The 17,709-nt window shown below is 38.2% G+C and overlaps 1 protein-coding gene across 1 annotated transcript in view; it reads right to left on the bottom strand.

Annotated features, from left to right (window-relative positions):
• The window catches only part of zgc:171482 (zinc finger protein), a 76,192-nt gene that overhangs the window by 13,034 nt on the left and 45,449 nt on the right, over positions 1 to 17,709 (bottom strand). The window contains exons 4-6 of the mRNA XM_053621250.1: positions 15,132 to 15,291; positions 10,023 to 10,256; positions 3,416 to 3,512 (exon numbers count right to left, since the gene is read on the bottom strand). Of these exons, the coding sequence (XP_053477225.1) occupies positions 3,416 to 3,512; positions 10,023 to 10,256; positions 15,132 to 15,291 (491 nt within the window). The remainder of the gene's footprint in view (positions 1 to 3,415; positions 3,513 to 10,022; positions 10,257 to 15,131; positions 15,292 to 17,709) is intronic.

Below are 17,709 nucleotides of genomic sequence, written 5' to 3'. Positions count from 1 at the left end.
TCATGCCAGTTCCTTTAGGCTAAATATGCCCTATTGTATTTAACAGTATGGTTAAAAAAAAACAAAAAAACAACAACAACAACAAAAAACTTTACAACTCAAAATATATTAAGGACTAATGTACTGTGATAATCTGTAGTAGCAACCCAAACATAGTGCGTGTGATTATTTGCTTCTTTATAACTGAAATTTATCTTCAACATACAGTATAAAACTCTATATCTTTGTACTGAATCTACTGCAGTTTGATGATTTATATAACATATTGATGTCAGGGACCTTGATTAGTTAAGTTTCTTCTCAATGATTTTTAGAAATTCATAGAACAGATGGTAGGTGAAATGGATTAATATAAACATTATTTTACAACCCAACTGGTACTACTGCACTTCAAAACAATTACTGTAGGGAATGCTGGCAACAGTCATAAAGCATAAACTGTAGAGTACACATATGGTGTTATTTTACTGCCAGTAGTCAAGAGCACAGTCATGTAATGTGAGAGCTTCATTCCTTTACACTCACTCAAATATGAGTGGTTTTAAATTTGGACTGATCGTTCCACTCTTGTTTAGAAAATGTTCACATCCTCTCTAATTTGTCTTGCATACTGCAAACCTGTTCTGTGCTGATTGTATTTCAGAATTTCTTTTATTTTCAGTAATCTCTGATGATCTACAGTCTGTCATTGGAAAACGCAATGGGAGAGCAATGCTTTAGACAGTGGTGTATCTATGCAAAATGTAACGTATAACCAGGAATCTCATTTATTAAAGTGTACACAGAACAGAAGTTCTAAATTTGCATGTAAGAAATGCCAGTACACATAAGGTAATTGGCATTTATCACAGGTGCGCATACACAGCTATACGCAATGGACGTTGATAAATCCTAAACACATTTTAAATTGCTCTGCTCATGCATAGTCACAGTCATTTCCATAATGAAACACCCTGAAATCACCATATATGGTAAACAACTTCCCTTTAAAAAACATATAAAAGCTCTAAGAAGTTGAACTTAATCAAGATATGAAGTAGAGATACTATTGTTTTGAACTAGAGTAAAACCAGCGAAGGTTTATTAGGCACTTTTACACATTGCTGAATTCGGAAATAAAATGTATTGCAGCGTGATGCATATGAATGCATATAATAATTATTATTTGGCTCTTATTTGGTTGGAAATTGCCAGAACTGGCTCCAATGTTTCTTTGAAATCCTCTGGCTAAAAACCGTAGAACAGAGATGAACTACATCCGCAGTGGGTAAATGAAATCAACTGATGAGCCAACCTGAGCAAAGAGGTTCCAGCACTTCTTAAAACATGTTCTCTGCGCAAAGCTGTGTGTGCCGAATCTTCAAGCAATCAAGCAATCATCCCAATCAATCTTTAGATGTGCCTTTTATAAGATTTTACTTTACATTTCCTCTGTGATGCCTGTCTGCACCTTGTGAGCACCGAAATCAGTAATTACCCTGTCAACTATGCTGACATGATTGACAACAAGTGGGATGAGAGCTCCTCATAATCAGTTTACTCGTGATTACACATTTCTCCCGTTAGGGCTTCCTGCATTCGCGTGGTCAGAAGTGTGCGTAAATTTACACACGTCCTTATGCACCAGAAGAACTTGTAATAAATAACATTCTATGTGAAGAAATGTGTGCATGTATGGTTTATGCACAAAACTGTGTGTATGCATGGTTAATAAATCAGACCCTGGGTATTTATATACTGTATTTTATTTTGAACATGTTCAGCTGCTTAAGAGTAAATTTGATACTACATCTAGGTTCAATATTATGCCTAGGAAATTAAATATCTTTGTGTCTGATATATTTAAGATGTTTAACAAAATGATCAGCCAAACCTCACAATCTTCAATCAACCACTGTGGTTATAATGAGGAGTAAAACAATCTGACAATTTATGGCATGAAATTGAGATCATAGTTTCACCTGATTCTAGCCAGTAACAATTTCATCCTGTAAAGCTTCAGTGAAACAGTGACAAATTATCTTAATTAGATAGACTCCATCTGATAAATACTTGTATCTGGGCAAAGATCTGAGGTCTGTTTTTTTCTCCTCAGGACCATCATGCTTCACTGACTCACTGAGGAGGTGTTCAAGAAAAAAAAAAGACTCTGTGGATAAACAAGTCTCTTTTGTGTATTGATGCGAAATAGACCTACATGGTCTTTAGCTGACTGGAATGCATGTGTACCTATTAGAATGACTGTACCATAACCTTTCACAGATATACTTCAGTCTTTAACGATTTCTCATTAGCAAAGCTGTAGCTGCAATTACCATGAATGAGTGGAAGGTGATAGAAGGCAGTGGTGATTTGGCTTTCAGCTTGTGTCCTCCTCTGCCTCTGCTGCACTGTTGGCATGTTAAGGACAGTGCTGGTGGTGGTGTGGGGTGGTTTGTGTGTGTGTGTGTGTGTGTGTGTTTAATAGTGTGTGGTGTGCATGTGTGTGTGGGCATGTTTTACCTCAAGTATAGGAATATTGGACAGTTTTGACCTTGGGTATATCCCCACAATAAAACAAACAAACAAACAAACAAACAGAAAAAACCCTTTTGGATTCTGAGTAAAAGGTCAGGGTTAGATTTAGGTGCAGGCATACTGCCATACTTAACAGCAATAATAATTTTCAATAAAAGGTCCTCACGAAGATAATAAGACAAACATGTGCATGTGTATGTGTGTGTGCTTTAGAGTCTACTAACACAGTACTTCAAATTAGGCCAGCAATGTACCATAAGAGAAAAAGATCAGTTGTGGCTGGCATTAAGTGTTTGCCTGACCTATTAAAGGCAATCTGTCAAGGTTCTACATAGCAGGATTTCTCCTCCTTTCTTTCTTTCTCACATATTTATGCTAACTCTCATGCCTTCTTTTGCTCCCTTCTCTCTAGACGTCGTTCCATTTTGAATGACAGTGGCAAAATTCACAAGTCGATGCAACACATAATAGAAAACAAAATGGCATGTTTATCTGGCCATAATTAAGAGGAAGCCAATTGGTGGAAGTATCGATTAGTGGCATTTCTCTAGTTTGTACTGACTGGAATGAGTTGTTTACTCTAGTCTTGTTTGTTACAGAAAAGAAAATATGTTTGATTTGGCTTTCATTTAACACAGTGGAGGTGTAAAAGCTGGAAGGCCATCATCACCCACTCAGCTTCGTCTAGTGAACTGAGGAACCAATATTACTCTGGTCAGTTTGAAAGTGAAGGATAATCCAAGTTCACTACAATTTTAAAGAAAGAAACTTTAAAAAGCATGAATACATAAGAGATGTTGTGGAAGCTGAGGAGTTCACTAGTACAGCAAAAAAAGTAATAAAAAAGGGTACAATGTCCAATCACAACTGCTCAGAGAGATATGTGAATTTCACTTACTTGTTTTGGTGTTTTGAGCCCTGGAGGTGTGCATAGTACTGCTCAATGGAGTTCAGAACCACATTACATACGCTGCACGAGTAACTGCTGCGCAGGCCTGCAATACACACAAACAGAAAGAAACGTTACTTTTATTGTTAAAGGCACTGTAGTGATGATGATTTTGTCAATTCATTTGCATCAATATAAATCTCAGTTTGTTTTTGGACTAGTTCGGATGATTACTGCAATTTGTGATGAAACATCTGTATTATTTCTGTATTAATAATTATGTAATAATTGTTTGCGCAGTGTAGTGCATCAACTGACCATGTCAGTGTCATATGGGATGTAGTAATTATCACACCAGATCACTAGCTAAATCAGTTTCTTTTCAATCTCTTAAAATTTTTGAGTCTGCATTAGCATTAGAAAATTTATTTTGTTCCACTGAACTTTTGATTAGATGGAAAAATTTATTGGATGATTTAGCAGAATGGAGATAAACCATGTGTGCAGCCATGCAACTGAGGCAAAACAGATGCATGTTAATTAAGGGGTTTGCAGGTGGTAAAGAACAGCAGTGGGCTAAAAAAATAGATGGATGGATGAGTAGAATAAAGGAGCACATGAGACATGAGATGGAGAGAGTGAGAGCTGAGAGGCTGAGGAGAATGAGTGCAGCAACACTCATTCGTCACATATGAGCAAACCACGTGGCTACATGTAGTGGCTTCATTTCTGTAAGACATCTTACATCAAGAGTTATTTTGGATAACTATGACATTTATTGGTATTGAACATTCTTCAGCACCCTTATCTCACAAGAGCTGCTGTTATATTCTCTTAAATTACTTGGTGATTACATTGCTCTAAGTACTTTGGATCACTAATGGCTATTGAAGCAAATGCGTATATGTAATGGATATATACGATATACAGTTCAAGGGCGGTTAGTGGTTAGCACATTTGCCTCACACCTACAGGGTTGGGGGTTCGATTCCCACCACTGCCCTGTGTGCGTGGAGTTTGCATGTTCTCCCCGTGTTGCGGGGTCTCCCCGTGTCCCCGTGTCCCCGTGTTTTCTCCGGGTACTCCGGTTTCCTCCCCAGTCCAAAGACTGCATGGTGCATGGTAGGCTGATTGGCATGTCTAAAGTTTCCGTAATGTATGAGTGGGTGTGGGAATGTGTATGAGATTGTGCCCTGCGATGGATTGGCACCCCATCCAGGGTGTACCCTGCCTTGTGCCCCATGCTCCCTGGGATAGGCTCCAGGTTCCAGGCTACCCGGTAGGATGGATGGATGGATGGATGAATATATACAGTTCAAACGCTTAAGCATAGGGTACATGGCATTTTCTACACTATATGACCAAATTTGTGGACACACCTGTATGTGGGCCTTCCCCAAAACTGATGCTACAAAGCACATAGTTGTCTAGAATGTCTTTGTATGCTGCAGCATTACAATTTCTCCTCACTGGAACTAAGGGGCCCAAGCATGCTCCAGCATGACAATGCCCCTGTGCAAAAAGCGTCCATGAAGACATGGTTTGCTGAACTGGAACTGGAATGTTGACTGCCTCCCAAACATCCTTACTCAACATCAGTGTCTGACCTCACTAATGCGCTTGTGGGGAAAATGGGCAAATCCTCATAGACACACTCCACAATCTAGTGGACAGCCTTCCCAGAAGAAGAGGAGGGACTAAATCTGAAATTTAGAAAGCACATATGATAATTACGGTCTGGTATCCACAAACCTCTGGTTATATAGTGTATATGTAACAGTTTTGTGATATTGTTTTTCCTAGAATAATTTAGATATATTTACATTGAAGTTCATGAAGTTCATGATTTTTTCCCTCCTAGTTGTGATGAGTGCCTATAAATAATGGGTCAGCCTTTTACCCTAGAAACTAAATAGGTTTAACACTCAGCCCAAAGAGTACCAGAATTAGCCTCTCTACCTTATGTGACTGAAGCCACATCATTCCATTAATAGTACGACTAACTATTTATTTCTGTTAATGAGCTCTCTTAAATGAATGTGTCCTGCATGGTGGGCAGCTAATGACCTCACAATATGATGCTAATAAATCAGTCTAGCAAGAAACTATGGAAGTTTAGAATTGCTGGTAGTTAAACTGCACCACATGTCAGAAAGATCCACGCTGAGAATAAGAAGTAGGGAGAGAACCCAGGCTGATGAATGTCCACAGGACGTAGATGAAGGTTTGCTGCTGAGTGTTGGCTGTGGGCAGAAAACTTGTACTTTCAGACAAGTGGGTCAACAATCTAAAAACTTTCCTTTGCTAATTGCTACAAAGCTGTAAAAAAGCTTTTATAGAATTCGATTTTTGACCTGTCTTGGTTGAATTGACTAGGAAAGATAGGTGATAGCACCGTCTTGGCACTTCATCTGTTTTTGGATGCATTCATTTACGATTAAATTGCTTCACAGCTGCATGACGTATAAGACATTTAAGATGCTAAGTCACTGCCATAGCTATAAAGCATCACCATACTTGATGTGCATATACTGTAGCATATTCATGTTCAATTCTACTTACCTTGTACATTTCAAACATAAAAGAATAGCTGAATTTTTCATGAGTGGCACATTGATGAAAAGTAAAGTGTAATTAGTCACATTACTGAACAGACTAACTGTATGTATACCTTGATTCAGGGTGTAACGCACTGTCACTATCTATATCTGTTTAGTGTTCCAAATATTATATTCAGATTTAAACCCAAACTGTGTGTGTATGTGTGTGTGTGATGTATGCAGGACATATTTTCCCCCTGCTTTCACCTCTCACAGGGTTTTTTTGTACCAGTCTACAAAATTTTCTATTGAATTTAGTTGGATATATTTTCCAAAATATAAACAACCTATAGCCTAATTTAACCCACATGACCAGGCAGTTACTACAGATGAATGAACAAGCGTAGTAAATGCATCAATCACATTTATGATGTGTTTTTTCTTTGTCCCACATACTTGATATCTGATGCCCACATGAAAAAATAAAAACCTCCCGCCTGCTTGACTTTTTTGTTGCATCCCGGTCCCAATGCACACCTCTAGTCTCAACCCAGATACTGTGTGAACCTTTCTGGCAAAAAAAATAATAATGTGCCTCTTGTTCATATCTGTATTTGTAATGCGTTATCTGTTCATTTCAAATAATCAATTCGCATTCATAATTTACATCCCTAACCTGGATAAATCGTCACGATTAATCCACTTTTTCGTCATAATTAATCCAATTATTTTCTCGACCAGGAGGTTGGTAAAGAAATATACTGAAGTAGACACTATAACTGTGTGTTTTATATCTATGTAGTATATACTAAAGTGTGTAGGCTGACTTTTGACATGTGCTCTTGTTCAAGATTACTGTCATTTGTAATGCAGCACATTAACATGGTGATGTACCACATGGAGAGGAGAGACTCACTCATTCTGTTTCCTCTCCATTGCAGTAACAAGCCATTCAGGCCTTTTGAGAGGCAGGTGAGAGGATCATTTCATCAGTGAATGGGAAGAAAGCGAGCCAGGTTCCATAGGCTAAGGCAGACGGGGCAGTTCATTACATAGTCCATGTTTAATTTGTAACATAGTAACAGGCTTTAAGCAGAGGTCTGGTTTGTTACAGTATAGCCACACCAAATTTACGTGCAGTTTATATGAATCACAATGTCAAACATGTTTGGTGATCAGGCAGGTTGCAGTGAAATCTGGATATGCATAGATTTTAAAAGCAAAGTGTATGTTAATTGGGTTATTAATTGGTATTCATTTGCTTGTACTTGTTCAACTACAGTATAAACATATCTACAGACAACTGGGCTGTTCATACTGTAATCTGAGCACACAGATCTCTCTCACTCTGACTTAATGAAGATGATGAGCTGTGGTGTTTCTCAGGCTAAATTTAGCTGTTCTAACATCACCAGTTTAGAGGTGGTAGACTTGTGTGTCTCAGTTGCAGGGTATTGTAATCAACAGCAAATATTTCTGGTGAGATTTAAATAGAAGGTGACATTCACAGTGGAATGCTATAAACAAGGACATTGGTTCACTTGGTTGTTGCCTACAGCATGATTATAGGGTTCCAGATTTTTAAGATGCTTGTTTATCTGGTATATCAGCATAAGAATAATTTTTACCATTTTGTCGTCTCAGTGAACTATTTCAGAAGCATTTCTGACAACCAGAATATACACAGCAGTTGTTGTTTGTTCTCTTAGAATAAAAATGTGCTACTGGTACAAATACAATAAATTGATCCTCTGACAAAATTTAAATCCATTGAAATCTCCATGCCAGATTTGATTACAGAACAGCTGTGAAAATAAACTATGACTTCCTGGCTCACGACTTTTATATAGCAGCTTGTGGTGTTTCTGTCTTTAGAAACTAGCACCATATACCTGCTGATCCTCTGTTAGCTGTCTTTGGACGGTGTTTTGCTGGCTCAGTGAAAAGCATTCCAGCATGGACGTTTCCCCAAAGCATAACAGAACAAAATCTCATTCACCTTGTGATATCTGGTATTTCTGAAGATCTCGGGAAAGACTTTAGCATATAAAATGTTCACCCTGAATAAAAGAACCTGCCTTCCTCATATATTTGGAAGCTAAAAATGAATAACAAGTGTCATTTGGTTGGTCACAGTGCTTTAATATTGCCAATGTGCTTATGCCAGTTGTCACCCCAATGGGGTAGAGCTGACAATGATACCCTACAGCAGCATTTTCCCAGTCTAAGACTTGATGACCCCCAGATGGTTCACATTTTTGTTCTATCCTCTCTTTAACTCTCATTGATGGCACAGAAACACTTGGAGAGTTTAATTAAGAATACCGAGTACAATGTGTACTGTCTGGGCTCCCTAAAACCTAGAATATATGAAAACGTGGCTGTAGAGTATCTGTTAAAAAAAAAGCTAGCCTAAGTTGGTCTGTCTCGTTCAAAGAAGATTTCACCTTTATTTGTCACATATACACAGTAGAGTGACATTCTTTCTTCACATAATCCAGCTCGTCGTAGCTTGGAAGCTGGGGTCAGAGCACAGGGCCAGCCAGGGCATTAAGGGCCTTGAGTTAAGGGCCTTGCTCAAGGGCCCAACAGTGGCAGCTTGAACATTATTATCAGTAACCCAGAACCTTAACCACTGAGCCACCACTGCTTAAGAGCTTATATCACAACAAACCAAGATTGCAAACACCAAGTTACTGGATATTGGTGGACTCGGTCTTGAGTTTAGCTCATCTAAACATAAAACTTTTCTTTTCTTTATATATATGCTACCTCTGAGTCATATTATCCGTAAACATGGTATTAGCTTCCACTGTTATGCTGATGACACACAATTGTATGTTTCAGCAAAGCCATATGAGAGACACCAGCTTAATAAACTTGAGGAATGTGTAAAGGACATTAGACACTGGATCCTTATTAACTTCCTTTTACTTCATTCTGACATGACAGAAGGACTTGTACTAGGACCACGTGTAGCTAGAATTAAGCTTTCTCATTCCATAGTAACTCTGGATGGAATTTCTGTCTCATCATGTGCAGCAGTAAAAGACCTTGGTGTGATTATTGACTCCAGTCTTTCATTTGATGCTCATGTAGATAATATTACTAGGATAGCCTTCTTTCATCTCAGAAATATTGCTAAGATAAGAAATCTAATGTCACTACACAATACAGAAAAATTAGTTCATGCTTTTGTTACCTCTAGGTTGGATTTCTGTAATGCCTTACTGCCAAGATGTTCCAGTAGGTGCATAAACAAGCTCCAGTTAGTCCAGTATATAGCTGTAAGAGTCCTTACTAGAACCAGCAGATATGACCATATCACCCCTATCTTATCCACACTGCATTGGCTCCAAGTAAAATTTTGCACTGATTATAAAATACTACTATTGACCTATAATGCACTGAATGGTCTCACGCCACAGTACCTGAGCAAATTTTTGGTCTTTTATGATGTGACACACCTACTTTGATCAAAAGGTGCAGGATAATTGTTGGTACCTCGAATAATGAAGGCTACAGCAGGGGAAGAGCTTTCTCTTACAAAGCCCCCACAGTTATGGAACAGCTTTTCAATTAGTGTTCGAGACTCAGACACAGTCTCAGTGTTTAAGTCCAGGCTGAAAACACATTCGTTTAGTCAAGTTTTTTGTGAATAGTTTTTTCTTAGGTAAAGGAACAGATCTAGAGGGCTCACAGGAATAGAGTGTTGCGGTGAACTGGGATGTTTGGATGCTGTTGCCCCCCCACTCTCACGCGTTCAGCCAGGTTTGTTAATGTTGGAAAGGCTGGCCGCCTTGTGTCCCAGGGCACCCTCATGTCTGTGTTACCTTCTGGCTCTCCCTTTTAGTTTTGCTGTCATAGCTAGTCTTGCCGAAGTCCCTGCTTGCACTCAGGCAAAGTACATTGTCCTTGACCAGTACGAAACAATAAGCATACCTAATAATATTTCCCCCTCCCTTCCTCTCTGGAGCTACACATGCTATTCCTGAGATACCAGTGATCCCGACCCCTTCTGTTTTCCGGACCTGCCTGATCCATCCTGTTCCTCAGCCGTCAAAGACTCAACTTACCTGTGCTCTCGGTGGCATCCAGACTGCCTGCCAGCTGCTCCAGGAGACGTGCCCGTGCTGCATTTCTTTTGTGCTTTTTGCCTTCATAATGTTGCTGTGCCATCAGTGGATTGTTGAACCAGGCACCACACAGGCAGCAGTACTTGCCTGCTTCGCCATTGTTACCCATGGAGGGCCATGATGGTGAAGGTGGTGGTGCTGGGTCTGTGGCCTGAGGGGTATTTGCAGTTGAATCTGTAGAGGGAAGGTTACAACAAACTTTATGCTCAATCTTTATGCTTGTGGTGCATTGTTTATAAAGACATATACACATACTCATTGGAGTGTTGTTATAGTAACTGCACCAGGTGTAAAATACTGAATTGAGATGTAGGTTAGCAGACCACCTGCACCTCTCCAGAGACATATTTCTTTACATGTTTGGGAATTTTCATCCATTTTTAAAAATGGAGGCGTACAGAAACTGTAGTCTTACAGGTGGCCCCCTCTCCTTGTCACTACAGACCTGTTACCATGGTAACCAGCCCGAAAAGAGCCTACAGGCCTTGAAACCATTGCAGACTCATCTGTCTTTCAAGGCAGGACAGAACCTGCATCTGTTGGAGCATAAAATTAAAGCCTAATTTCTAATTTACACAAAACCTTAGTGGAACAGGTAAAGCACAAAAACAAAGTGGAAAAAAAAAAAACAGAATGGAGAAGGCAGTGGAAGTGCAGCCTAGCGTAGGTTGCCAGGCACGCAGCAGTGGTTGCTAGGATATCAATGTGGACAGAAAGCAAGCTCCAGCATTTACAGCATAATGTATTAAATATAGCAGTGTGTGCACTCCAGTTAAAATACATCAGTGACAACTCAACCAGGACACACATTACATCAGTGCTACAATAACCTGGCAGCTTCATGCTTAAAAAAAGTTTCCTCAGATCAAATATAACTGGTGAGAAGACCTTAGATTGCTTTAAATACGCTGCCACACTGCATGTGGGTCTGTGTATGTATGTTAATATTTTCATAATGGAAAAGACTGGCCAAAAAGAAACTAAACACAAGGTTTAAATAATCCTTGAACCTTTAATAATGGAGCATCACATTAATGTACGCATCATAATTAGAGATTCCTTGTTTAATTTTTGAGACTGAATGTCAAATGTTTTGGTTGTCAAGGTTGTGCTTAGTGCATTTACTTCATTAGTCAGTCATACTGAACCAACACAAAGCCAAGAACACATAGTTACAGCTAGTATGCTTCTCTCTCCTCCTCTCACCACCCACAATGCTGTTATAAGTGAGATGATTCAAACCAATGTGAATAGATCAAATGGACATTTCAGCAAGCTTTCTTTCACAATAAGAGATTTGATTACATGTACATAGTGTTAGCTAAATGTCTTCTGTTATTAAAATTGAAGAAAGATTGAAATTCGAATTGTATCCAATTGTGGGAAGGATAAAAGAAAAATGGGAGAGAAGACTTACTCCTTCACACTGACCGTTCAGGTCTGCTTGAAAAAGAAGAAAGATGAAAGTTGCACTCTATATTTCTCTCTCTTTTTGCCATCTCTACCTCTCTTGCTGAATGTACAATGCAGGAGTAAGAGCTTTTTACTGAGATAGCCTGGCAGTGCACAGTGGTATATCACAGGAGATGAGTTTGAAGTACAGATAGATGGCAGGGAGATGATAAGAGACCGGCCAGGTAGGTTATTCTCAAAGGCATCTTCATCACACAGCCTCAACTGTCACTGCCAATGCACATCTATCACATCTGAATTCACCTGCACTCACTGTTTCAATAATGCCTTAAGATTACACTTAAAATATAATTTCACATCCTAACAAACTCTACCAAAAAGTAAAGTGGAGAGAAGGAAAGTAACAGATGGACATGTTGATGAAGCATGTTCTGCTTGTCTAGACATGAGATATCTTGCTTGCAGGAAATTGCAGCCTGATGAATGGAAATTGAGCTTAATAACATTGACAGGCTAAATATAATCCATCTCTACTATAAGTGTTAGGCATCTCTGTACTGTCTTTGAAATATGGCCACTGAGTGAACTACATGAAAACAAATGTGCCACTCTGTGATTAAATGGAAACAAACCTACCCACGTCGCCTGCCAAGTTTCAGCACAACAACTCACAGCTTTCCCCGGCACTGGCTCATTTCCAGTCACAAGGTTTGAGGTGACTGAAGCATACTTCTGAAATCGATTTTGTCTCACTTTCACAGGTTGTTTTTTTTGTTTGTTTGTTTGTTTTAATAATAGCCTTAATAATACCAACATTAAGTGTTGTCAGTTCAAGATTTGGTTTCAAAACAAGCACAAAACAAGGTCTTGCTAAAGTGCACATAACATTCACACTGAGTGAATAAACCCATATGTACCACAATGACTTACACCAGGCACTTACTCACTAATGTACGGCTTAATTGCCATAAGTATAACATGTCAGTTCACAAAGTAGGCCATTAAACATAATTATAGTTGGACTGTGTTGTGACTGAGACGTTGACATGCTTTTAATACTTATCATTTATCACTGCTTGTAGATGTGTTGTACATTTTCCTGTCAATCAGTATGGTACAAGTGCTTAAATAGCATTCTCACCTCTTCTCTGTTCCATACATCACATACAAGCTGAATTTTCAAACAGACCCTTCGGTTTGACGCTGGCCTGTCACAAACATACTGTCACTTCCAGTATTTACATACACATTCCATGTCAGCACCATCTCCAGTCCACATAATACATCAACCCCACAAACCTTTCTACTGATCACACCTCTTTCATTTACATTCAGTATCCATGTGAATATAGATACGCTATTATACTTTTAGCATATAAGTTACTTTAATAGGAACACTCATACCCCTACTGATTCATGAAATTATCCAATCAGCCAATCATGTGACAGCATTGCAATGCATGAAATCATGCAGATTCAGCGAAACTGGGCAGTTAATGACTGATAGAAGACCAGGTGACAGCATCAACTTCAGTTTCAGTGAGACTGTGCTTTTTGTAGCCTCAGATTCCTGTTCCTGCCTGACAGGATTGGATGTGTTGTGCATTTTTATATGCTTTTCTGCTCACCACAGTTTTAAAGAGTGGTTATTTGAACTCCTGTAGCCTTCCTGTCAGCTCAAACCTCTGACTTCTCTCATCAAAAAGGTGTTTACACCAGCAGAACTGCCATTCACTGGATTTGTTTAGGTTTTTCTCAAATTTTCCATGTGAACTCTAGAGACTGTTGTGCATGATAATCCCAGGTGGTCAGCAGTATCTGAAATACTCAAAGCAGCCTGTCTGGCACCAACAGCCATGCCTCAGGCAAAGAGATCACAATTTTTTTCCTCAATCAGATGTGTTATGTGAACATTAACTAAAGTTCTTTACCTGTATCTACATGATTTTATGCATTGCGCTGCTGCCACATGATTGGCTGATTGGATAATTGCATGAATGGGTAGGTGTTCTATGTCATTTAACACATCTACATATAAACATCATGAAATAAAAACTGAAATTCTAAACTTTCTTCTTATATTCATCTTTCCATCTCAAACCCAAATGTCTTCAGTCCACAGCAAACAAACAAAAAACAAAAAAAATTGTCCTTGCCATTCCAATAGATTCAGAGGGGACTGTATCAAGTAATAATGCACACCAGCGTAAGTCATTTTTCACGGCTGTTTTCTCACATTCTTTCTTCAAGCATCCAGTAATCACAAATGCTCATTTATTGTTAATCATTTTGTTTTGAAAGCTTTACATTTTAAAATGGCACAACCATAAATGTTTAGGAACGTACATGTGCAGTAACTTCGTTATTGTTTTTCTCATTGAAATGTTATATATACCCACCATAAATAATAAACTGAAAATTCACATTATAGTTATTGCAAGTGTTAAATCTATATGTATCTAGTTAAACAGTTTGAGACATTCAGTTAATATACAGTAGTTAGAGTCATTTTATTTAAAAAAAAAAAAAAAAAGGCACAATCTTTTCTATAGCATAAAACTGTAGATGAGAAAGAAACTCCTTGGGAAGCTGTGCTTTGGCAAAATATATGTATGTCAATACATGTGAAAAGGTGTTGTACCATTGTGAGAGAGAATCAAAAGAACGTGATAATTTGTGAAAAAACAGTCCAGATTTTACTTAAATGATTGCAATATATGATAATATCTATTGGCGCAACACTAATAGCGTTAGTTCATTATCTGCTGCTGGGCTCACATTTGAATTGAAAGCTGAATGGAATGGGACATTACCACCGGCATAAAGATTAATGGCTCTGTCAGAAAACGGCAGCCCCGTGCATGCTCACACTCACACTGACTGTGACCTGGGATGCCACCTCACACAGCAGCTTCATTCAACCTAGCTCACAGCAGGTGCAAAAAGCACAATATACTGTACACTGATCCTGACATACTGTATAGAAGACGTACTGCATAAAGTGTCACAGTAATCATAAATAAAGTTGCAGATTTAGTGACTCGTCTGAGGAATAAAATTAAATTATTGTGTTAGTAGAAGTTAGTAGCCTTGATGTGTTCATGTCCCAGTGGACATGAGTCATAAGTCTTCATTGTCTCCATGCAGTCTGGAGCCTGAGTGCAAGAAGGGGCTCAGTTCAGTCTGAGTTAATTCTGAGTTCAGCATGATTTCAGCTAGAGCTGCATGCCACACAGGATTTGCTGTACCTTTACACTATACCAGTCCCCTGCCCCAATTTTTACAGGCCGACTCTGATTCATTACTTGGAGAAAAAGCACAACACTGGGCACCTAATTCCAGTCTGCTGAGTATTTTACAGTGCATCGTCGCTTCTGCATGATATCTGCCCAGCTCCAGGGCTCTGTTGACCACAGCTAATGTAACCTCTACTGACAAGCTTTACAGCACATGCTATAAGAATCCATTTGAATAGTGTCTAAGAAAATAATTTTAATATCCCAGTTAAAAATTTAACATAATGTAACATAACCCCTGGCTTACACGGACTTTACAGTAATCAAAAGCACAGCGAGAAGCACACAGCATATTCAGATGTTACTTATGAGGAATAAACATTGCTCATATTAATCTGACCTGTGGGGGTAGGTAAGCTGGGCTGCTCTCCGAGAACAAGGCGTACTCTCTTAGCATGCGTTTTACCCTGGTAGTGTGACTGAGCCACGATGGCAGATGTGAAGAACATATTGCAGAGCGTGCAGCATTTGTTCCTGTCCACTTCATTCTCTGCACTGTCCTGTAGGAGAGACAACAGCAGGTTTGACTGATAAGGAAGCACAAGAAAAAAGCTTGCTTAAATACATCGATGATGTAAAACTTTCTTTGAAAAGACACAAAAATGGGCTCGTTAATATAAGTGCGTGGTGGCCATGAACAGCCCAATGACTATAGCTGAATTGTGGCCAAAAAAAAAGTAGAAAAATCTTTTTGTTTTCTGGCTAGAACCCACTTCATACGTAAGACACCCTAAATATATTTCACCAAACTAAAGCTGTCTAAAACCTTTCTAGCTAAGTGTAATCTGACACAGTGAACATCAGGAGGGAAGTCACGCTATCTAACTAACATGTAAAAGGTTCTCCCAGACTGCCATACAAATATGTACAATTTACAAGGAGTACACAATGCAATACACAATACAGGGAGAATAAACCGTTCCCTCTGACAGTACTGGAATGGCAAGCCAGTTTGCATTTGAGATCAAAAGATAAATATGAGATGGTAGATCGAAATTTCAGCTTTCATTTTCTGATCTTTACATCTAGATTTGTTAAACAATTTAGAACATGGGACTTTTTGTTTGAACCTACCCATTTTTCAAGTGATCAAAAAAATTGAAACGTGATTGACAGGTGTTTCTTGTTGCCCAGATGTGCCCTGTTGATTGAATGATTAAACAATTAATAACTCTTAATATCTCCTCTTGGTATGAGCCCTGGGTTTCACTTGTGAAGACTGCATTTGTTGTTTATAAGGATAAACAAAAATGAAGACAAGAAAGCTGTCTTAGGCAATACAACATTTTGGAATGCTCTAAAAAAGAAAGACATCAAGAAAGAAACCGCTGGTGTACTGAGCATCACGGTAACCCATTAACACGGAATGGGTTGGCCAAGGAAAACAACAACTTTGTGAGAGAAAATCCAAAAACAACAGTTGGAAACATCACCAACAACCTCCTTGGGCAGGGGTGAATGTATCACAATCCACTGTCTGAAGAAGACTTCGAGAGCAGAAATATAGAGGCCATACCACAATATGCAAACCAGTCATGAGCACTAAGAATCAGAAGTCCAGATTGGAATTTGCAAAGAAATACAGAGATGAGCCACAAAAGTTTCAGAACCAAGATTAACCTCTACCAAAGTGATGGAAAGGCCAACATGTGGCAAAAGAAAGGATCTTCTCATGATCCAAAATATACAAACTCATCCGTCAAGCATGACGGAAGTAGTGTCATGGCTTGGGCTTGCGTGGCTGGAATACTCACACTAATATTTATTGATAGCAGCAGCAGAATGAACCCAGAAGTCTACAGAAACATTCTGTCTGCCAGCTTACTGTGAAATGTATTCAATATAATTACGTAGGTGGAACTTTATCATGTAGCAAGACAATAACCCAAAACACAACTTAAAAAAAGACTTCATCAGAGGAAAAAAATGAAAGGTTTTAGACTGACCAAGTCAATCACCAGACCTTAAACCAGTTAAGCATGCATTTCACTTCCTGAAGAGGAGACCAAAGGGAGAAACCCCACAAAATAAAAAAAACAACTGAAAGAAGCTGCAATTAAAGCCTGGAAAAGCAACACAAAAGAAGAATGCAACAGTTTGGTGATGTAAATGCGTTGCCGGCTTGACACACTTATTGCAAGCAAGGGATATGCAATCAAATAAGTGCTATTTACTTTACTTTACATTACGATTATCTATTCCTATACTTTTGGAGGGGACTGTAATTAATGATCAAACAAAACAATATAATGAATGATTTATTATTTTAAAACAATAGATATCACAATTCATCTTAATCTTGATTACCAAAATTTTAGTATCTGTTTTTTTTTCATTTACATTTTCTTATGCAATTGATTTATATAAACAATGCTTTATAATGCTTTATATGATTTATATACACAACAATTAAAGGCATATTTAATTGTTGCATATAAAGCATATAAAACATTATAAAGCATTGTTTATATAAATCATTTGCATAATCACTTGCAAAACATCTCCATACTTAAAAAAAACAAAAACAAACCAACAACTAGTATTTGGATAATGTTGAAATTAAAATAAAAAAAATTATTTCAATGTGAAGACAAAGAAATTTCTTACAGAACAGTTTGTTGGAATATAATTTTTGCTTATTTAAGTAAGTTTAAGTTAAAAACAAACAAACAACAAAAAAAAAAAACATGCAATGTTCTTTAAAAGTTATGTTATCTTTATGGTATTAAATCTACCATAAATCAAACAATCATTTAATTGATTGTGTGTTATAAAGTGTGGAGGAAATAAATCCTTCTTCAAAGCTGCTGACATTCATCACTTCTTCACCTTAATTGTTTTCTCTTTAAAGTTTTCCTTTTCATCCTTAGGTTTAAAAATCTAAATTGTTTATTAATGAAAAGCGATAACAATGATTT

Source organism: Ictalurus furcatus, chromosome 3, assembly GCF_023375685.1.
Source record: "Ictalurus furcatus strain D&B chromosome 3, Billie_1.0, whole genome shotgun sequence".
NCBI classification, from domain to species: domain Eukaryota; kingdom Metazoa; phylum Chordata; class Actinopteri; order Siluriformes; family Ictaluridae; genus Ictalurus; species Ictalurus furcatus.
Note: the sequence above shows the minus strand (reverse complement) of the source record. Positions and strands in the feature narration are given on the sequence as shown.